Source organism: Salvia hispanica, chromosome 4 (genome assembly GCF_023119035.1).
Source record: "Salvia hispanica cultivar TCC Black 2014 chromosome 4, UniMelb_Shisp_WGS_1.0, whole genome shotgun sequence".
NCBI classification, from domain to species: domain Eukaryota; kingdom Viridiplantae; phylum Streptophyta; class Magnoliopsida; order Lamiales; family Lamiaceae; genus Salvia; species Salvia hispanica.
In genome coordinates, this window is record NC_062968.1 from 8,202,415 (window position 1) to 8,225,258 (window position 22,844).

General features: G+C 37.1%; 1 protein-coding gene, 1 long non-coding RNA gene, 4 other non-coding genes and 3 pseudogenes across 7 annotated transcripts in view; 7 read left to right on the plus strand and 2 right to left on the minus strand.

Moving 5' to 3' along the window:
* The window catches only part of LOC125220295, an 8,076-nt gene extending 1,596 nt beyond the window's left edge, over positions 1-6,480 (minus strand). Inside the window, exons 1-6 of the mRNA XM_048122454.1 lie at positions 6,116-6,480; positions 4,540-5,999; positions 4,160-4,449; positions 2,968-4,081; positions 2,454-2,919; positions 1,995-2,093 (exon numbers count right to left, since the gene is read on the minus strand). Of these exons, the coding sequence (XP_047978411.1) occupies positions 1,995-2,093; positions 2,454-2,919; positions 2,968-4,081; positions 4,160-4,449; positions 4,540-5,999; positions 6,116-6,480 (3,794 nt within the window). The remainder of the gene's footprint in view (positions 1-1,994; positions 2,094-2,453; positions 2,920-2,967; positions 4,082-4,159; positions 4,450-4,539; positions 6,000-6,115) is intronic.
* A 6,427-nt stretch (positions 6,481-12,907) lies between these two features.
* On the plus strand, positions 12,908-13,113 carry LOC125185844 (annotated as a pseudogene).
* A 296-nt stretch (positions 13,114-13,409) lies between these two features.
* Positions 13,410-13,596, plus strand: LOC125185849. The gene has a single exon (XR_007170335.1). It is a non-coding gene; the product is annotated as a U2 spliceosomal RNA (small nuclear RNA).
* A 446-nt stretch (positions 13,597-14,042) lies between these two features.
* LOC125185855 lies at positions 14,043-14,219 on the plus strand (annotated as a pseudogene).
* A 1,176-nt stretch (positions 14,220-15,395) lies between these two features.
* LOC125185856 lies at positions 15,396-15,584 on the plus strand. Its single transcript, XR_007170339.1, has one exon. It is a non-coding gene; the product is annotated as a U2 spliceosomal RNA (small nuclear RNA).
* Positions 15,585-15,695: 111 nt separating this feature from the next.
* On the plus strand, positions 15,696-15,890 carry LOC125185839. Its single transcript, XR_007170327.1, has one exon. It is a non-coding gene; the product is annotated as a U2 spliceosomal RNA (small nuclear RNA).
* Positions 15,891-16,353: 463 nt separating this feature from the next.
* On the plus strand, positions 16,354-16,517 carry LOC125185704 (annotated as a pseudogene).
* Positions 16,518-16,618: 101 nt separating this feature from the next.
* Positions 16,619-17,926, minus strand: LOC125218184. Of its 2 annotated transcripts, XR_007175896.1 has the most exons (3): positions 17,598-17,926; positions 16,910-16,988; positions 16,619-16,832 (listed from the first exon to the last, which is right to left on the minus strand). It is a non-coding gene; the product is annotated as an uncharacterized LOC125218184 (long non-coding RNA). The 2 variants fall into 2 exon arrangements; XR_007175895.1 differs by lacking the exon at positions 17,598-17,926 and having other exon boundaries at positions 16,910-17,585.
* A 2,008-nt stretch (positions 17,927-19,934) lies between these two features.
* LOC125185861 lies at positions 19,935-20,123 on the plus strand. Its single transcript, XR_007170343.1, has one exon. It is a non-coding gene; the product is annotated as a U2 spliceosomal RNA (small nuclear RNA).
* Positions 20,124-22,844: the final 2,721 nt, after the last annotated feature.

The window sequence follows — 22,844 nt, forward strand, 5'->3', positions numbered from 1 at the left end:
ATGATGAATTCGCCAGATCCTTGGTTTTTTTGTTCATCCCCTCATAGAAGGTGTGGTGCACCTCTATCTCCTTCATGCGATGGTTGGGGCACGACTCCAGAAGGCTCATGTACTTCTCCCAGTACTCGCTCAGGGTTTCATCATATTCTTGCCTTATGCACGATATTTTCCTCTTCACGAATTTCGTCTTCGAAGACGGGAAGAACTCGCTAGGAAAACGACTTTGAAATCGGCCCAGCGTGTTGATGGAAATGGGTCAAGCAGGCGCATTGTGTATTGGCCTCTCCTTAAGACAAAAGGCAGGCTCGCTGTGTAATCGTCTCCGTCACTTCCCACAAGGCCGCCCGCGCCTTGGCGATCTTGCGTAACTCATTTAAGAACTCGTATTTGTCCTCGTAATCCTTCCCACAAGATGCCGGTAGGATTGCAATCACGCTGGGTATCACATCACAGGCGGCCTAGCCCGCACCACTATCGCGGCTTCGTGGGGGATCTCCGCTCTACGTGCGCAGTAAGTGTTGCAAGCTCGGGATCGTCCTCACCTTGGTCAGCCATTCTCACTAGTGTTCTTACTGGTTGGGGTGGAAGCTCCGGGAGTTGGTACTCTAGATCTTCTTTCTCCTCGTCGCTGCTCGTGCCTAGGTCGGACAGTGCTGTCGACAGGCCAGAACGAGTGGTAACGAGTATTGTTCCTCGGGGAAGTATCCTTGGTCTCCACTGGCCAGGAGCCGAGCCACTTCTCATAAACTGAAAACAAAAAGAAAAGGAAAATTATAAACAGTATGTACACCAAAAAGATCACACACAATAACAGGTATGAACGCCATCCATCCCCGGCAACGGCGCCATTTTGAAAGGTTCCAGGTTCTTTCCCTAGTTTTACGTATGTAATTTGGAGTGTATCCAACCGATCAGGAAGAGATTCCCGACCCAACTTGAGTCGTTGGTATGACAATCGGGACTCTGGCTTTAAACAAGTTTCCCCAACCCACTTCTACTGATTAGTATAGTGGAGGTAAGGGTCGAATCCCACAAGGATGGACACGTTTGGATAACTGCGGTGACTTTCCTGGGTGTTTTTGGTTAGCTACCACGCTTGGGTTGAGATTTTACCTAGGCAAGAAATAAAGGTGGTACTCTACTGACTAGTAGGCGTGAAAATAACAGGCATGTGGTGGTGTTCGTGGAAATAGGGGACAAGGTGTCTCAGAGGCATATGAAAAGTAGACAGTTACTAAAAGAGGAAATTTAGACTACAAGGCATATCTGGTGGCTGGGTGGTTCTCTGGACTGGAAGGTACAACTGAAAAGTAGGAAACAAAAGCAAAAAGTAACTTAAAAGTAAAGTGGTCCAAACTAAAGTTGATTTTGACGTTTTCTTCTTCACCAAGTATTAACAAAAATCAGATGAACACAAACACCATAACTAAACTCAGATTCACAACCTCAAACTCAAGATCCATTGATTTAAAACGCTCGAACTTAAAATAAACGGTGGAACTGCAATTTACTTTAACTGACTAACATGCAAGGCGGTGATCACACAGCGCAGAAACGTGAGAAACTCATGCGGTACTGAAAATTAACCTAGAAACATAACTACAACCTCAGATCCACAACTCCAGATAAGAAAACACTTAGAAATTAAAAGCAACAACTAGATCTAACTTTCCTGAGCGCAGAATGAAGCGAACTCGAACCAAAGCGACATACGAAATAGAAACTTCATAACGTAAAACGTTGGAAAATCACAAAGTACTTCAAAGAGGCGACAACGATGAGTGTTTGCAACAAAACCAACGACGAAAACAAGTAAAGATTAAACTAGAAAGCGAAAATAACGACTGCTTTGCCACTCCAGACGATAATATCGCTATACTACTACTACAAGAATCGGCTCGAACTGGTGGATCGATGACTTCTCCAGCGGACTCTTGGACGTCAAGTAACCATGGCTGTGGCGAGGAACGAGAGATTGGATAATGCTGAAGGACCGATCTTCTAGAGGCATAATTGACAAAGGCAAATCCACCGCGGACAAATCCAACGGGGTGAGGGGGTTAAATCCATATACAACTTCAAATGGAGACAATTTAGTAGTGGAATGAAAAGTCCTATTGTATGCAAATTCGGCAATAGGTAGACACTCCTCCCAAGACATATTATTCTCAAATACTAGAGCACGAAGGAGGGTTCCTAAGGACCTATTCACTACTTCCGTTTGTCCATCCGTTTGGGGATGAGCGGTAGTAGAAAAAAGAAGCTTGGTTCCAAGACTTCCCCAAAGGGTCTTCCAAAAGAAACTCAAGAATTTGACATCCCTATCACTCACAATTGTTTTTGGAATCCCATGCAATTTGACCACCTCCTTAAAAAACAAGTTTGCAATGAATTTAGCATCATTCGTCTTCCTACATGGAATGAAATGAGCCATCTTGGAGAACCTATCTACCACTACCAAAATGCTATCATTCTTCCGAGAAGACATGGGTAGGCCTAGCACGAAATCCATGGAAATGTCCACCCAAGGTTGTGTAGGTATAGGTAAAGGAGTATAAAGCCCAAAGTTACTAGACTTAGACTTGGCTTGCCTACACTCTATGCATTGACCACAAAATTTCTCAACATGTTTCTTCATACAAGGCCAAGAGAAATGTTCACTCAAAATGTCAAAAGTTTTTGACACCCCAAAGTGCCCCATCAAGCCTCCCAAATGAGATTCCTTAATCAACAAGTCACGAAGAGAGCAATTAGGAATGCAAAGCTTATTCTCTTTATACAAGTAACCATCCATCCTATAATATTTATCAAAAGATCCTTTTTCACATGCTTCAAAAATAGTGGCAAATTCGTGATCATGTCTATATAAGTCCTTAATGAACTCAAAGCCAACATACTTTGAAGCACACACAACAAGCACTTGTTTTCTCACATGCATCACATGATTATCAATCAAGACATCATCACTTGAAAGAGCATGAGGCTTCCTAGAAAGGGCATCGGCAACAACATTTTCCTTCCCCTTCTTATATTTGATCACATAAGGGAAAGTTTCTAGAAAAGCACTCCACTTAGCATGTCTTTTATCAAGTTTATGTTGTCCCCCTAGGAACTTAATGGATTCATGGTCGGTGTGTATTACAAACTCCCTATGCATGAGGTAATGTTGCCAATTCTCTAAACACCTCACTATAGCATACAACTCCTTGTCATATGTGGGGTAGTTTAATTGGGCTTGGCCAAGCTTTTCGGAAAAATAGGCTATGGGCTTCCCCTCTTGCATGAGCACTCCTCCTACCCCCACTCCACTAGCATCACACTCTAGCTCAAAAGTCTTGTCAAAATTGGGAAGGGCTAACAAAGGAGCATGAGTAAGGTCATTTTTTAAGGTGTTAAAAGCTCTTTCTTGCTCCTCTCCCCACTTAAACTCCACATTCTTTTTCACAAGGTGATTAAGGGGAGATGCCTTAGTAGAAAAATCCCTCACAAACCTCCTATAGAAGCTTGCAAGACCATGGAAAGATCGAACTTCACTCACACTCTTGGGTGTAGGCCACTCCCTAATCGCCTTCACTTTCTCCTCATCTACTTTCACACCATCCCTCCCCACAACGAATCCAAGAAAAACAACCTCATCAACACAAAAAGTGCATTTGGATAACTTGGCATATAAGGCATGCATTCTCAACACTTCAAGCACATCCCTAAGATGATTAGCATGCTCTTCTACACTCTTACTATAAATCAAGATATCATCAAAATACACCACCACAAATTTTCCAATGAAAGGACGAAGCACATGATTCATCAAACGCATGAAAGTGGAAGGAGCATTAGTCAATCCAAAAGGCATAACAAGCCATTCATATAAGCCAAATTTGGTTTTAAAAGCGGTTTTCCATTCATCCCCTTCTTTCATGCGAATTTGGTGGTACCCACTTGCTAAATCAATTTTGGAGAAACAATGAGAGCCACATAGATCCTCAAGCATATCATCTAACCTAGGTATAGGGTGCCTATACTTAATGGTGATCTTATTGATGGCTCTACAATCCACGCACATTCTCCAAGTTCCATCCTTCTTAGGTACCAAAATAACGGGGACGGCACAAGGTGAGAGAGATTCTCGAATCAAACCTTTGGCAAGGAGTCCCTCGACTTGCCTTTGAAGTTCTTGAGTCTCCTTTGGGTTTGCTTTATATGCCGCCCGGTTGGGAAGAGAGGATCCCGGTACAAAATCAATTTGGTGCTCAATCCCTCTCACGGGTGGGAGCTTGTTTGGAAGCTCGTCCGGGAAGACATCCTTGAAACCTTGCAAAACACTTTCAATCAACAAAGGACAAGGATTAGTGTTAGTATTTAAACATAAATCGTTCCGGACCATGAGGAGAATGGTTGAACGGCTTTTTAGTGCCCACCCAAGGTCGGGAGTCCTAGCTAACAAGCAACCTTTTCCCTCCCTTGCTTGTGGTTTTTCTTGTTTAGGTACTTTATTTTTACTCTCACCACTCCCACTCTCACTTGGCTTTTTTAGCTCACCCTCACTCACAAGCCTTTTCTCTCTATCCCTTTCCCTTTCCCTTTGTAGATGTTGGTGTGCCTCAAACACATCCTTAGGTAAGAGGGGCTTCAACCTAACCTTCAAACCATTCACCATGTAGAAATATTCATTGGTGAAACCATTCTTATACACCCTCCTATCAAACTCCCAAGGCCTTCCCAACAACACATGACAAGCCGTCATTGGAATGATATCACACATCACCTCATCCTCAAAGACACCATTCTTCAAAGGAACGAGACATTGATCCTTCACTTTTAGCTCCCCGGACTCCCCTAGCCATTGAAGCTTGTAAGGATTGGGGTGTTTGTCAACCTTCAACCCCAACTTGGCCACCAATTGTTCACTCACCACATTAGCACAACTACCTCCATCAATAATCACCAAACAAGTTTTAGAGTATACCTTGCAATTCATATGGAAGATGTTGCACCTTTGTTCTTTATGCTCCTCAAGATCGGGTTGTACATTGAGCATCCTTAGCATCACTAAGGATTTTGACCCCTCATCCTCTTCTTCTCCACTAGAATATGACATTCGTGGCTCTACACTCGCCTCCTTGTCTTCTACCACCACGTCTTCCTCATCCTCACTATGCACGCTACCATCTTGCCCAATAACCATGACTCTTTGGTTGGGGCACTCACGAGCATAGTGACCATAGCCCTTACACTTGAAGCATTGTACCTTGCTACTCTCCGTTGAGGAAGGGCTCTTGGTAACTTGTGGACTTGAGCTTGGAGATCCCTTGTATGGTGCTTTGCCTTGAGTAATAGGTGAGCTCTCCATCTTTTTGGAAGGGGTACTCCACTTGTTTCCTCCCATCCCGGTTTGACTAGAAGCCACTCTTGCCTTGCTAAGAGCCACCTCTTTACCTTGCCTCTCAAAAGTCTCGGCAAAACTTAGTACTTCCCCCAATGTGATTCCCCTCAAAGCCTCAATTTGGACTTTATGCTTCAAGGACGTGTTGAGACCATGGATGAAACGGTCTTGAGTGGTTTCCTCCGATTCATTTACTCCAATCTTGTTCATCAAAGCAAGAAGTTCATAGTAGTAATCCATCACACTCATGGATCCTTGCCTTAGGTCTTGAAGCTCCCCACGAAGCTTGAGATAATAGGACCTCGGTACAAAGGACTCCTTCATGATTCGGCACAACTCATCCCATGATCGCACCTCTCCCATCCTAGCTATCCTCCTCTTTCTCAACACATCATTCCACCAAGTGTTAGCATTACCCCTAAATTCGGCCAAAGCAATCTTCACCTTATCTCCCTCGGAATAGTTGTGGAGGGAAAAGATTTTCTCCACTTGAGATTCCCACTCCAAGTAGGCTTCGGGATCGAACTTTCCATGGAATTCGGGAAGGTTGTGTTTCAAGGTCTTGGACGGATCATCAAACCTTGGTCGGGGCTCCTCCTCATAATACCTATCCCTCCTAAATCTATCCCCATAAGGCTCCATCCCTCCATATTGATTTCCTCCTCCATAGCGACCATACCCCCCATTTCCTCCTCCCCCTCGCCTATTGACTCCATTTCCCCCCCCCCAAACCTTCCATTCTCCAAATTGTTAACCCTATCCCGAACATTCCCTCCTTGCCACCCCTCATACTCCTCCTCTTCAACATTTTCCTCCGGGACCTCATTAGGCACAAAATTGCCCATAGGAGTGGGAGGCCTCGTCCCCCGCTCTCCCTTCCAAGTGTTGAACTCCTCAAATAAAGTGTTTTGGGCGGCAAGCATGCGGGCTTCGGATTCTTTTGATTGAGCAATGGATTCTTTTGCTCGCACATCCATTTGGATCATCATCTCTTGTTTGAATTCCTTCATCATACGGGCCATCATGCTCACAAGATCCCCATCGGGTATAGGGTGAGTCATGCTTGTTTCCTCCCCCTCCGCACTTGTCCCCGCCATTTTGTTGGACCGGGTGCGAGGAGGCATAGAGTAAGTACCTACAAATCAAACAAACACTAGGAACTAGTCCTAGAGGTTAGTAATAAAAGAAAGTAGAATTTAAGAAGATGAACTCAACCTTGATGTCCCAAACCCCCTCAAATCACTCCCCAATAACTCTCGACAAAGGCTTAGAATATTGTGAGAAAGGTGGATTCACTCACACTCACAACTCCAATTCCAAGATTTAAGTGCTTGAGGTGGATCAATCAAGGTATACTCCTTGGTCAACAAAATCAAGAAGACAAAGCCATAAACACATATTAGCAAGATGCAAGTCAAAGAAAAACAAACAAGGGGTGACACTTTTGCTGAAATTTGGCTGATCTTTATGATTTTTTTTGGTATTGATTCCCGCGCCCAATTTGGATGAATTTTGGTGGATAGATTCCCAAACAAGTCTAGATCAAGGGAAAAATGGCCATATATAGTCAGATTTGATGATTGGATATGTTTTGTATGGTTTTCCCCAACTATGCCAAAACAGGGCAATGATGTTAATCTCCACGGTTAACTAGGCAAACGAAGGAATTTTTTGATGAAATTTTGCAGGTACGTAGGTCACATAACATAGATCATACACACCAAATTTCAGCTTAATCTAAGCACAATTGATCAATCCGATCATCCCAACAAAACAGAGCAAAAACAAAAGACAAAAGGAAAATAACCCAACCCAAAGCAACAATAGATCAAACACCTAGTGGGTACTAGGCTCTAGATACCAAATGATGTGGATCCATGTATTTTGTGATCCATTTCCCAAGGATTTACCCAATTTGTAGGTGATTGATCTAGGTATTTTTGTGAAGTAGATTTTCTATTGTATCAATAATGGCAACCCAACAAGAAATTAGGAAACTAAGATGATCAAAACAAGAAGTAACATTGGATAGAGTGGAAATTGAGATACATAGTCATTGATGAGGCAAGCTAAGACACTTACAACATACTAACATGCATCCATGGCTAGATCTTCAAAGGAAACCACAAACCTTGCTTAGTTTAACTCAACTTTGTAGCCCCGGCGGAGGAATTGACGACTCCGACGTCGGGATCACTTTTAATTTCATGTTTTCAAGGCTCTAGTGTATATTAACATGGTGTTGGTCGTTTCGACGGTGGAATTGACGCCTCCATCTTAGAAGCTCCTTCACCCCCTCACTTTGTAGTTAGATTTAATGGGTTTGACAAGGGAATTGACGACTTCGGTGTTGGACCTCGCTTATTTCCAATTTTATAAAGCTTTTGTTTATTTTTATGTTGATGATGCTATTTTACTTGTATTTCTTGGATGCTTTTCGCAATTGGTAGTTTAGCTATGTAGTTTCGATGGAGGAATTGACGACTCCGACATTGGGATTACATTTAATTTCATGTTTTCCATACTTTAGTGCAGGTTTACAGTGTGTTGGTTGATTCGACGATGGAATTGACGACTCCGATGTTGGATCCTTACTTTCTTTACCGCTTTTGAGATGCTGCAGTTAGATCCTGAGTTTCAATGGAAGAATTGACGACTCCGCTGTTGGGACCCAGTTTAATTCCAGTTTTATGTTGCTTTAGTTTATTTTCATGTTTTCAATGTTTCAGTGCAGGTTTACAGTATGATGGTCGTTTCGACGGTGGAATTGACGCCCCCATCTTAGAAGCTCCTTCACACCTCGCTTTCTAGTTAGATTTAATGTTTTCGGCAGAGGAATTGACGACTCCGATGTTGGATCCTTGCTTTCTTTACCGCTTTGATTTACTTTCATGTTAATGATTTAGTTGCTTTCATGTAGCTTAACTCTATAGTCTCGGCGGAGGAATTGACAACTCCGACGCCGGGATTACATTTCATTTCATGCTCTATTAGTTTAGTTTAAGCTCCCAATCCCTGTTCTCATGCTTTAAAGTTCAGTTTCCCACTCTAGTAATTAGATCCATACTCCAGTGGTCAAGGCGTGGTGGGTAACACCAAACCCGTGTTGTAGAAGCAATCTCGAGTATGTCCATGGTCTCTGTGGTTTGACCCCTCTCTTGCCACTAATACTTAGTAATATTTGTTGCAAAAGTGGGAAACTATAAATCTTGTAGAAAGGAGGGACAAGTGCCCACGACACACGTGCAAAACCCCTTCACCACTTTTAACACTTTTTTACTTTGTAGGCATTTTTTGTTAGTTTATCCCAACCGGGACTCCTAAAGTGGGACACCCAAAATTGATCAACTGAGACTCCTAAAACGGGACGGAGGGAGTATAATGGTTCAAAATATCGAATCTGTTTTCATTTAGATTTCTCGGATGGAAATATGTGGCCAATAGAGCTTTTAATTTTATGTGTTTTGGAGTTGAATGGAGATCTAATGTTGGGGATCTTTACTGCGTAGAATTGATTAGGGGTGAGAAAAAAAACCGAAATACCACACTTATCGTAAAGAAAAAAAATACCAAAAATACCAATTTTTTGCTACACCGAAATCTTTTGGTATGGTAACATAATCATTTTTCCTATATAGCGGTGTATCGCATACTTGGTGTATACCGAAAGATCGGTATATGTTAAATATTACCCCCCCCCCGGTCCCACTTTAAGAGTCCCATTTGAGTTCGGCACAGGTTTTAAGAATTGTAAAGAAAAGTTGGTGAAAAAGATAGTGGAATGTGGATCCTACTTTTATATATTAGTTTTATAATAAAATGAGAGTGAAAAAAGGTTAGTGGAATGTGAGGCCTATTACCATTTATGTAATATTCCAACCGGAACTCCTAAAGTGAGACACCTAAAAAGGTAAACCAGGACTCCTAAAGTGGGACGGAGGGAGTATATTATATTTAATATATTTATATATAAAATATAATTTAAAAAAAAAACTCCGAAAATCCTACTCTTAAATATTTTGTGTATAAAACAATTTTTTTTTTTGCATACCGTTGTTACTGTGTATAGTACTTCGGTATATCGTAAAAGTGCGGTAAAGTAATAGTCTCAAAACTAAACTTTACCAAATTTTTCTTATACTAGATTGCGATATACCAAAAATTCGGTCTTGTATCGGTATGATATTTTGTCATACTGCAATTTTTGGTACAAGATGCGGTATAACGTTCTCGTACGATATAACGTACTGACCCACCCTAGATTAATAGATAGGTTTATAGAAATTCCAGACTTGCAATTTAGCTTTTATATGCTTTTGGAACTTGTATAGTGACTATGGGTGGTTATTCGGTTGGTTAACTGACCCCAAAGTTTTATAAAAAAACTAATCGGAACCGACCCGATCTCAAGTTGGGTTACTTAATTAACCGACTCGGTTAGAACCGGTCGGCTATCGGTTATAACCAAACTAATCGAATTGAAATTAGAGTTATTATTATTATTATTATTATTATTATTATTATTATTATTATTCTATTTACATGTAATACATAAATTTTCTCCAATAATATGTGAAGGGTTATCCTATTTTTAAAATAGTAGTAATGCTTAAGCACTTTATTGACTTTGAGAGATCTTATTTATATAAAATAATATTTAGAAACTTTATAAACTTTGAGATATTATAAGTGATAGTGATACAAATTAAAATAGACTTTTTTGACATTGCAATATGAGACTTTGACGTAATTTGGAAGTAAATTACAATTTCATCTATTGTGACAAAGTTTTAAAGTAAATTACAATTACTTTTATTATTAATTTAAAATATAACTGAAATTAAAATTATTTGTGATATTAACTTTTAACTTTTCATCTACTTATTATTATTATTATAATTATTATTTCTATTATTAATTATTATTATTATTATTATTATTACTATTATTAATTATTATTATTGTTATTATTATTATTATTATTATTATTAATATTGTAATCTTATTTACAAGTAATACATAAATTGTAAAGGCACTTTTAAAGACTTAAACTTTAAATGATCTTAAATTTAAAAACTTTTATCCTATAATAAGTGAAGAGTTATCCTATTTTTAAAATAGTAGTAATGCTTAAGCAATAAAACTTTATTGACTTTGAGAGATCTTATTTTTAAAATAATGTTTTAGACTTTAGACATTTTATAGACTTTGAGATATTATAAGTATAACTGATACAAGCACAAATTAAAATAGACTTTTTCGACATTGCAATATGAGACTTTGAAGAAATTTGGAAGTAAATTACAATTTCATCTATTGTTACAAAGTTTGAAAGAAAATTACAATTACTTCTATTATTAATTAAAAATATAATTGAAATTAAAATTATTTATAGTATTAACTTTTTAACTTTTCATCTACTTATTATTATTATTACTATTATTAGTTATTATTATTATTATTATTATTATTATTATTATTATACTTTTCTTTACAAGTAATACATAGATTGTTAAGACATTTTTCAAGACTTAAACTTTAAATGATCTTAAATTTAAAAACTTTTTTCCAATAATAAGTAAAGAGTTATCCTATTTTTAAAATAGTAGTAATGCTTAAGCAATAAAACTTTATTGACTTTGAGAGATCTTATTTTTTAAATAATGTTTAGACTTTAGACACTTTATGGACTTTGAGATATTATAAATATAACTGATACAAACACAAATTAAAAAAGACTTTTTCGACATTGCAATATGAGACTTTGACAAAATTTGGAAATATATTACACTATATTGTTGCAAAGTTTGAAAGTAAATTACAAATTTTCTAGTATTAATTAAAAATATAACTCAAATTAAATTGAATTTAACTTCAGTTATCAGTTATACCCGATAACCGACTTGGAGCAAAATGTCAAATCGGAACCAACCCGAAAACTGTTTACCCACCCCTAATAGAGACCCTATGCATTGCACTATTGCAAGGGCCTGACGCACCTCACTAATTCAAGTTCAATCTTTACTTGGGTGTCTCACTTTATTGTACTTAATATTTTTTTTTATTATTTATTTTTTGAGTGAAAGTTGCTTCTTTTGCACTTGCGTTTATAAATAGTACTCCCTCTGTCCCAATATATTAGACTCGTATACCACTTTGGGGTGTCCCAACATATTTGAGCCATTTTTATTTATGGTAAAAATTACTTTACTACTAACTCCACTTACACCACTAAACAACACCTCCTAAATTCCTGTGCCCAAAAGAAGTGGGTCTAATATCTTTGGACGGAGGGAGTCTAAGATAAAATGCAGTATGATCAAGTAGACTCTCTACATGGGTCAAGTTAAATCTTAGACCTAGCCTCGTGTTGTTGGATGTCTAATCCAAGCGTTTTCAAAACCTTAACTCACTTCTACTGGCTATTATAGGGGAGTAAAGATCGATACCACAAAGATAGAGGGCTATCGAGAGCTGTTTGTATGAAAAGGATGTTCTAGGAAAGGTTGGGAAACGAAAGTGAACCCTAGCTACTTGACAGCAATGTAACCTAGCTACTTGACTTGGGAAACGAAAGTGAACTCTAACTAACTAACCAACTAGACTATAGAGGTACAGAAAAAAAATATATGAAAATATTTTTTATCATTTTAATAAAACATGAAAACAACTAAAAAGCAAAATTGCAACGACTTTCCTAAAATGGTCATGGAGCTGAAAAAAGTGAAAAGAGGAATACTACTTTATCTAGTCATACTGAATGGAAAAACAAAATCATGTAATGACAAAAACAATTAAACTTAAGCTACTTTTCAGATTTTGTTGCGATTTTCTACTTCATCTTACTCACCTATATACACAAAATAGAGCTTGAAAACACCATGGATGAACTAAAATGCGAGAAAACAGAGCATGATTGAAAAATGTACGGAAACACGAAATCAACACCGGAAAACGCAGATCTACGCTAACTGCCGACTAAAAATCACGTAAACAACATGGATCTAAGTAGCTTGCTACTTGGGTCTTCAATTGTCGCCCATACGTTGCACTATTGCACGGGCCCGGCGCACCCCACCTATTCAAGTTGAATCTTTACTTGGGTGCCTAACTTTATAGTACTTAATTGTATATTTTATTTATTATTTATATTATGGGTTTCCATTTACAGTGTATTTCTGATATTGATTTTGAGTTGTAATTGATCTTGGGTCTCTTTCTTTACGTAATTGTTTTCACATATGACAATGCTTGCAATTAGCATATGGATATTTTAGGTTCACACTTTAGATTTTATAGTTTTCTAGCATAGAGTTAAATCTCACTGTAGACAAAATATTACAAGAATATTTTTGCTGCAGGTTCGTAGTTTCCAATTCGTTTATATACCCGATGAAGCTACGTTAAATAGGCAAAATTTTGATTCAAAACAAAAAAGTTCATATTATCCCACATCCAACACGAGAAATAAAGTTGGATTCAAATCAAAAGTATAAAAGAAGAGGTGCGTAGATGTTGAAGCTTATGCCTTTCTCAGCCTTTTGGTTAAGGCTAAGATCAAGTGTAGTATTTGTTCTTATCAGTTTAATATCTGATATGTGGGCCATAGGCTCACACGATATTAAATTTATTTTTTGAGGATGAAGATCCATCAAAGTAGCTTGCTAGCTACTTGGGTTTTCAAGCGTCGTCAATGTGTTGTACTATTACACGGGCCTGACGCACCCCACCAATTCAAGTAGAAATTTTACTAGGGTGTCTAACTTTATAGTAATTAACTTTTTATGATATATATTATTTATTTTATGATTTTCCCTTTATAATGTGTTTTTGATATTGATCTTTAGTTATAACTAATTTTGGCGATCTTTTTTTACATAATTGCTTTTCACATATAGGTTTATGGATATTTTAGGTTCACAATTTAGATTTTATAGTATTCTAGCATTGAGTTCATTCTCTCTATAGTTTTCTACCATTGATCTCAACTCTCTATAGAAGAAGAGGTGTGTAGATGTTGAAGCTCATACCTTTTTCGGCCTTTTGGCAAAGATCAAGTGTAGTATCCGTTCTTATCAGTTTATGTGGGCAATCAGCTCACACGATATTAAATTTATTTTTTTAAGGTTGAAGATCCATCAAAGTAGCTTGCTAATTGGGTCTTCAAGCATCGCCCATGCGTTGCACTATTGCTCGGGTCTGGCGCACCACACCAATTCAAGTTGAATCTTTACCTGGGTGTCTTCCTTTATAGTAATTAAATATTTTTTATTTAATATTAATTTTATGAGTTTCCCTTTACAGTGTGTTTTTTTATATTAATTTGTAGTTATAACTATCTTGGGATCTTTCTTTACATAATTGTTTTTCACATATCGGTTTGTGGATATTTTAGGTTCGCAATTTAGATTCTATAGTTTTCTAGCATTGAGTTCATTCTCTCTATAGACAAATCTCTTTGTGAGTCATTGTCATATGCTAATTAGAAGATTTGTGATGCAGGTTTGGAGTTTATAATTGTTTTTATATCGATGAAGCTACGTTAAAAAAGCATAATTTTGATTCAAAACAATAAAAGTTTATATTATCCCACATCCAACATGAGAAAGAAAGTTGTATTCGATTCATAAGTATAAAAGAAGAGGTGCGTAGATGTTGAAGCTCATGATCAAGTGTAGTATTTGTTCTTAACAATTTAATATCTGTTATGTGGGCCATCGGCTCCACGATATTAAATTTATTTTTTGAGGGTGAAGATCAATCAAAGTAGCTTGCTACTTGGGTCTTCAAGCGTCGCCCATGGGTTACACTATTGCACGGGCCTAGCGCACCACACAAATTCAAGTTGAATATTAACCTGGGTGTCTATCTTTGTAGTAATTAGGAATGTGATCAAATACAAACTCTAAATATTGTACAAACTCAAAACTATGATATGGACCGTTAGAAAATATCAAAAGATGATAAAATAATACTCCCTCCGTTTTACTATGGTTGAGTCATTTTTCCATTTCGGGAAGTTTCTTCATAGTTGAGTCATTTCCATATACGGTAACTTTTTTCTTTTTCTTACTTTACTCTCTCTTACTTTATTCTCTCTACTTTATTCACTTTATACTTTATTCTCTCTACCTTTTCCTCTCTCTTGCTTTTTTATCCATTTATTTAACACACCCATCATCCCTTTCTTAGACTCCGTGCCCTAAAGTTCCGCCTCAACTATAGTGAAACGGAGGGAGTAGCAAAAAAAAATGTCAATACAATGTCAACGGTTGATGATATGTTGAAATTGTGTTGACATCAAAATCTTGAAATTTTATACTATGTTGACATTGTATTGATTTTGTGTTGATAATGTTTTAAAAAGTTTGGAGTTTGTACAATATATGAGTTTGCATTTTATCACTACCCATAGTAATTAATTGTTTTTTTATTTAATATTAATTTTATGAGTTTCCCTTTACAGTGTGTTTTTTATATTAATTTGTAGTTATAACTATCCTGGGATCTTTCTTTACGTAATTGCTTTTCACATATCAATTTGTTGATATTTTAGATTTAGAATTTAGATTCTATAGTTTTCTAGCATTGGAAATGAAGGTTGAACCCTTTGTGAGTATTGAAGCTAAATGACTTTCTCGGATGCGTCGTTGGGTTATATTAATTTGTAGTTATAACTATATTGGGTTCATTCTTTACGTAATTGCTTTTCGCATATTGGTTTGCGAATATTTTAGGTTCGCAATTTATATTCTATAGTTTTCTAGCATTGAGTTCATTCTCTCTATAGACAAATTCCTTTGTGAGTCATTTTCATATGCTAATTAGAAAAGTATTTGTGCTGCAGGTTTGTAGTTTATAATTCCTTTTATATCCGATGAAACTACGTTAAAAAAGCATAATTTTGATTCAAAACAATAAGAGTTTATACTATCCCACATCCAACACGAGAAAGAAAGTTGTATTCAAATCATAAGTATAAAAGAAGACGTGCGTAGAGATGTTGAAGCTCATACCTTTCTCGGCATTTTGACTAAGATCAACTGTAGTGTCTGTTCTTCTCAGTCCGATATGTGGGCCATCGGCTCACGCGATATTAAATATATTTTTTGAGGGTAAGGATCTATCGAAGTAGCTTGCTACTTGGGTCTTCAAGCGTCGCCCATGTGTTGCACTATAACACGGGCCTGGCTCACCAAACTAATTAAAGTTGAATCTTTACCTGAGTGTCTATCTTTAAAGTAATTATTTTTTTTATTTAATATATTTGAATCATAAGTATTAAAGAAGATGTGCGTAGATGTTGAAGCTCATACCTTTCTCGGCCTTTTGGCTAAGATCAAGTGTAGTATCTGTTGTTATCTGTTTAATATCTGATATGTGGGCCATCGGCTCACACGATATTAAATTTATTTTTTTAGGGTGAATATCCATCAAAGTAGCTTGCTACTTGGGTCTTCAAGTGTCGCACATGCATTGCACTATTGCACAGGCCTACGCACCGCACCAATTTAAGCTGAATCTTTTCTTGTGTGTCTTTCTTTATTGTAATTAATTGTTTTCTTTTATTCAATATTAATTTTATGAGTTTTCCTTTACAGTGTTTTTTTTATATTAATTTGTAGTTATAAATATCTTGGGATATTTCTCTACGTAATTGCTTTTCACATATCGGTTTGGGGTTTGTGAATATTTTAGGTTCGCAATTTAGATTCTATAGTTTTCTAGGATTGAGTTCATCCTCTCTATAGAAAAATTCCTTTGTGAGTTATTTTCATATGCTAATTAGAAAAATATTTGTGCTACAGGTTTGTAGTTTATAATTCCTTTTATATCCGATGAAACTACGTTAAAAAAGCATAATTTTGATTAAAAAAATAAAATTTTATATTATCCCCCATCCAACACGAGAAAGAAAGTTGTATTCGAATCTTAAGTATAAAAGAATATGTGCGTAGATATTGAAGCTCATACCTTTCTCGGCCTTTTGGCTAAGATCAAGTGTAGTATCTGTTCATCAGTTTTGTAATACCCGCACCAGTATTTTGTTTTCGATATAGTAATGTGGAACTAGAAATGTAACGTTCTCTCATTTCGTGAAAATAAATGGAACTCGAGCCGTTATTCAAACTTAACCTTTTAGTTACAAAAAAAAAACTAAAGAAGTAGGTGAGCGAATTAAAAACAGACTAAAGATACTTTTCGGAAAAATAAAGTGTTTCGAATGGCATTTCATGTTCAATAAAATGAACAACTAATAAAATAGGTTACATGGATCAAAGTCCTCAAAGAAAGAAAACAAGGAAAGGAAAATATAAAATTTTGGGTGCACTTCGGGCCTTTTCTCCAGGCCCAAATTAGGGCCCGTTTCGAGCAGCCCGTCGGCCCAGACAACGAACCCAGGCCCGCTCGAGGTACAGCTAGGTAGTAGCCAAGATTTCTCTCTCACCTGCAAGATAAAAACAAGTTTTAATGGCTAAGGAACAAGAGTAATTAAGGGACTACTATTAGAAGGGGAGAAACAACCTTTCCTTTTGCTATGGAGGACCAAAGACTCACCAAGAGGGGAAAGTCAATCCTGCAAATCCTCCACACTATGCAGCACCTGTTTCTACCAGCCACACTCTTGCCTATAAAATCCCCTCCACACCACCTTTGATCACTCTCCTACACACTTCAAATTTTTCCAGCAACATAGCAAGTTGAGAGGAAGAAAGCTGAGGTTTTAAGAGCTGAATTCTCAAAGCAGCCGCAGCTTCAAGAGGTATTCCACCTCCACCCCTTCTCCCAGTCAAATTTACATATCATCATATAGAGGCACCACAACTTAAGAATCTCAATCAAAATAACACAAGCACACCCTCTGCTTTTTTTTTTTCGAACATCATGCTAGGCTCAAGAACATAGATTTATGGCTGTAGGAGCCTCACATCAGTAACAAGCTTTAATAATCAAAGGATCAGCTTCTTTTAGCCAAACTCATAGGTTGATGGCAGATTAGTAAAGCCCTAGTAAAGCCTCGACTCTTAGAATTATAGAAGCAACACTTAGCATAAGCAAGATAAACAACTCAAGCTCATTCCAGTGAGTTGAGCTCCAAAATCAAAGTCTTTAATCGCACATAGCTACTGCCTCAGTTTGTTTTTAATCAAAAGGCTAAGAAATGAAAGGGGTAAAAGAACTTAGCTTTAAAAAAAAATATGCTTGAGCTGACCGATCTGGACAACGACGGAGGGCTGCGAGGCGGCGGCGTCGGCGCTGGTCTGAGAAACAGATTGAGCAGCGTCGGCAACGGCAACGGGAGGCCGCGACGAGCAGCTCCCAAGCTCTCGAACAACAGCCGCGTCGCAGCGGATTCAGAGGGAGAGAGGGACGCCGCCGGAGGCGGCGGCGGATGGCAGCGTTATACAGAGGCGCCGTTTCCAAATCCTCGCACGACGGCAGCGGCACGGGTTCGTCGCCGGTCCATAGCTGGCGGCGCCGACTGCGAGACAACGGCGACCTGATGACCGGCGTGGCGACGGCGAACGGCGAGAAGAACTAGGGTTTCAAATTGGGGATTTTTGTTGGATTTGAGAATGTTGAGAGAGGTCGATGGAAATGAGAAGAAGAAAGTGTTGGGCCCTTACTAACTAAAAACACGGGCTAGAGTTTAAATGGAAGATGGGCTAGTGATATAAAGTACTAAGTTGGGCCACCAACTAAATTAAAGTATGGACTAGGAATCTAATTAAATCATAGGCCTTCCTATGTTATGGATTAAATAATTAATAGTCCGCTAATTATTTCCACGAAGCTAAGTTAAATTTTCCGGACCTTAATTTAAGTGCTCGAATAAATATTTTTCAGAATTTTATGCGCTAACGATGAATAGACCTCGAGTCTATTTTAGTGCTTGAATAAATAGCATAGGAGGTAACACCCTCTAGTTAAGCATTTGGTTTAAATTAATTAAATCTACTGATTTAATTAATATTCAAAAATTCTAGAACCTTTCTAGAAAAATTTAAGGAAAAGAACAAAAGAGCACGCACTTAGGATGCATCCACGTTTAAGCTTAATTGATTTATCAAAGTCTAATTAAGTATTATGTTATTTCCTAAAGGGGTGTCTACGAACGTCATCTAAGGCCAAGTTAAGGAAATTACGGAAAGAGCTTTAGCTTTTGAGGTGGGCATTCTTTCAAAACGTGATTTCAGTATGAGAATGTGAATCTTTGCTCAAGTATGTTGTCATGCCATGTTTTGTTTTATGATTACCTATCTGCTTGGCTATGCCAATTTAAGTTAAATCGAATTCGGGTCCCAGTAGGGCCGCAAACCCTACTCGGACTAAGGTACACATAAGGGGACCGTGAGCTAACAAAAGGGGTTGGCCGGTCCAGTGACTGTCGTGGAATGTGGCCACATTCCCGGTTCACATCAGTTTCAGATATGGTATATCTATGTTACGAGATTGCGCAATCAAAATCTTTATGAAAGAAAAGGATTTAGTGACTCGGGCCTTTTTAATAAAAACCCCGTGATCACTCAGTTGCTATTGACAATTAAAATAAAACTGCAGCGGCAATGTGCTCACTGAGTATATCAAATACTCAATTACTGCATGTTATTTTCAAATGTGCAGGTTGAACGTGGACGAGCAGGCGAAGGTATTGGGAACGATCCTTAAATAAGTAGATAGGTAGCCCAAGGTAGTATGTCTCCATACATACTACTTTGTCTAGGACTTTTCCGCTGCATTAGGACTTGTACTAGGAATTTATGAACCTAGACCGCACTCTGATTTTATTTTGGCCTTGATTCACATTCGCCTATGAGACTAATGTCCTATATTCAACTTATCAATCATGTTTACCCCGTTTCATTATTTCTAAAGTGTTATTTAGTCACGTATAGATGCAGTCACTACCACTAGGGAGAATGTGGTCGTGACAAGTTTAATATATTATATGTGGGCCATAGGCTCACATGATATTAAATTTATTTTTTAATGGTACTTGGGTCTTCAAGCATCGCCCATGCGTTGCACTAATGCACGGGCCTGGCACACCCCACCAATTCAAGTTAAATCTTTACTTGGGTGTCTAAAGGGGTGTGTTATATTGCTAGCTCACTCTTAAATTGCTGACTACAACTAAATGATAGACATTGGATTATTAGATCAAGGTACAAGATCATTCATTCACGAATATCAATACAATGCACAAAAAAAGTCAATTAGGGGTGTTAGTGTCAATTTCTCAAAAAGTAGTTATAACTAACTTTTAAAAAAATATATTCAAACTTTAAATGATTATAACCATCTTAATTTATATGATTATAACCCTTTTCTACATTATTCTCTCTCTTACTTTATCATTTCTCCACTTTAACTAGTTATTATAATTTTTACAAAACGTGTGTGCAAAAATGACCGAGACTCCTAAAGTGGGACTGAAGGAGTAATAAATAGTTAAAGTGGAGAGAGAGAATAATACAGCGAAGAGTGCTCAAAATAAAATGAGGGACGGAGAGAGTACAAAAGAGGAGGTTCGTAGATGTTGAAGCTCATACTTTTCTCGACCTTTTGGGTAAGATCAATTGAAGGATTGGTCTTATCTGTTTAATGTCTGATATGTGGGCCATCAACTCACACGATATTAACTTCATTTTTTGAGGGGGAAGGTCTATCAAACTAGCTTGCTATTTAGGTCCTCAAGCGTTGCCCATGTGTACTGTTCGGGTCTGGCGCACCTCACCAATTGATGTTCAATCTTTAGTTTGATTTCTCACTTTATAGTACATAGTTGTTTCTTTTATTTATTATTTATTATTGATTTATATGTGTTTCATATTAGAGTGTATTTTCGAAATTGATTGTAGTTATACTTGATATTGGGTATCTTTCATAACATAGTACTGCCTTTGTCCCATGTTACTCGAGCTTCTCTTTTTTGGCTCATTCGAAACTACTTATACTATTTATATTATAAGTAAAAATTAGGTTAACTAATATATTAGAGTTAATTAAGTATTTCATTATTAAGTGATCTTTCATTACACTTAAAATATTGATTTAATTACACTTAAATATCAATTCCAAATTAACGACCTGAAATGAAAAGTGCGAGTAATCATGGGACAAAGGGAATGCTTAATTGGCTCGTTTTGACTGCCTTTCATGCAAAATATGTTCTTGAAATAGTAATATTTGTACAATTGGGTAATTTGATATGTTTTGTGAGAAATATAAAAATAGTCCTACAAAAGGGCATAAAAACGTTGAAACTGAAGTTCGAAGGAATCAGACCATATTAGTGGTTAGCTGACCCAAGTCAGCAGCTAGCAGTCGATGAAGGTTCAGCGGCCCGTTGTGGAGTAATTCTTAAGTTTTATTTTAGATCCAAGAAGATTTTGTGTGACCTCATCCTAAGACCTATGCATAATTTAATAAGACAAATTTAATTAAAGTATTAAATGAATATTAATCATTGCTACTATCATACGTAATATTCTCTCAGTCACCCATTAATTGTGCACTTTTATCATTTTCGTTCGTCCCCCATTAATTGTCCACTTTCACTTTATACCATTAATGGTAAATAGGCCTCCACATTCTACTAACTTGTTCCACTCACATTTTATTATAAAACTAGTGTTAGCCCACGTGCTATGCGCAACATAAAATATTTTTGATTTATATTAGACGCTATGAATAATTCAAATAAAATAAAAAATAACATCATTACATAAGATTAAAAATAAAATGTAATACGTTACAGTCACAACATGAAAATATTTGTGAATTATAACACTTATATTTGGCTTACAACAAATAAAATTACCATCCTTAACACATAACACATATTAATATTAAAATACTATGAATATTCAATTGATATATATACAACTAAAAAATATAATTAGGACAATGATATAGCCATAAAAAAAATAAATAATAAACAACAAAACAAATAAAAAATACACATATATAAACATTAGAAAAATAAAATAAAAGTTAGTACGTCATGAAAAATAGAAAAGAGAGATATAAAACACAAACCACATCTATCGCTGACTCTTCATAGGGTTTAGCCTATACTCTTCTTCAGCCTAATTTTTATCCTTAACCTCTAATATTATGATTTATGTTTTCGTTGACTTTAGGTATTTTTCTTTGCATGAAAATTATGGAAGTGACGAAGTTGACGACGAATGTGTAACGTTGTAGGTTCAAAATATAATAGATAGTCACCAACTTATGTTACTTCTTTATTTGTAAAAAACAAAATATTGTAGCCTAGATGGAAAAATAAAAAAAATTAACATGAAGAAAATACTTAAATATGAACTAATATCACTAAATAGAATGATCTTCAACATAGGATTTAAAAGTGCTAATTGCCTTTTACCATCTTTTGCACAACTCTCTCTCCACTACCTCTGACTCACATCTTCGGCTCTTCATCTTTCACTCTCTCACATGACACCTGCTCCGCCTCATTTACAGTTTCCACAATGATAGAACATGTATTTATAGACAAAGATCACTGATACGCTTGGATTTTGCACTGTTTTAAGGCCATTATTTGGTCTGTTTTCAATGTCAAAATCGCATTACATGTCCATCATTTGCACTTTTTATACATTTTGTTTTTTTGACGTGTTTTGTGAGAAATGTGCATATTTGAGCCGAAAAAGGAGTAAAAATGCTAAGTCTGGAAATTTGGAGTTTCAGGCGGCGACCGGCGACCGCTGCAACATATTTGGCGACCGCTGGCGCCCGGCGACCTACACTCTGTAGCGGTCCGCCTCGAAAATTCTGTGCAAGAAATGAAGTCACGTCCGGCGACCGCCAGAGAATTTGTGGCGACCGTTACAAACGAGGCAGAGAGTCTGGACCGTTGCCCGGCGACCGCCGGCCGAAGTGCGGCGGCGCGCCACAAAAAACGGCGAATTAGATTTGACCTAGATTTCTCTCCAAAATTTACCATATTTTGTAGATCTTTTCCATCTAGGATGAGGAGCGATTTTTCTCTATAAATAAGCCCTCAAGCTTCATCAAACAAATCCTCTTTTTGCAACATATTTTCCAGAGATTAAAAGCTAGAGTACATCGTGCAAGTAGTTGAAGAAGGATTCAAAAGCATCAAAATGACATGGATTCAACCTACGGGTTTTATTAGCCTTAGTTTTATGTTCCTATTGTTTTCCCTTCAATCTATGTGTTTAGAATTATTACATCATGTGTAACTAAATTCATAGGATTCAGGGGATGTGTTAGTAACGACTTTGGTTATACAATTCCTTTTTCCATTTAATTTCCATTTTGTTTTCACTTTGTTTCTTCCCTAAGTTAATCATGACGCTTCATGATTGAGTGACACAATCGTGTAAGATTTAATATAACTTGCTTCATAATTGTGAGAGGATTCTAGCGAATTAGGTCCACTTAGTAAACACTACAATTAGCTTCTCTT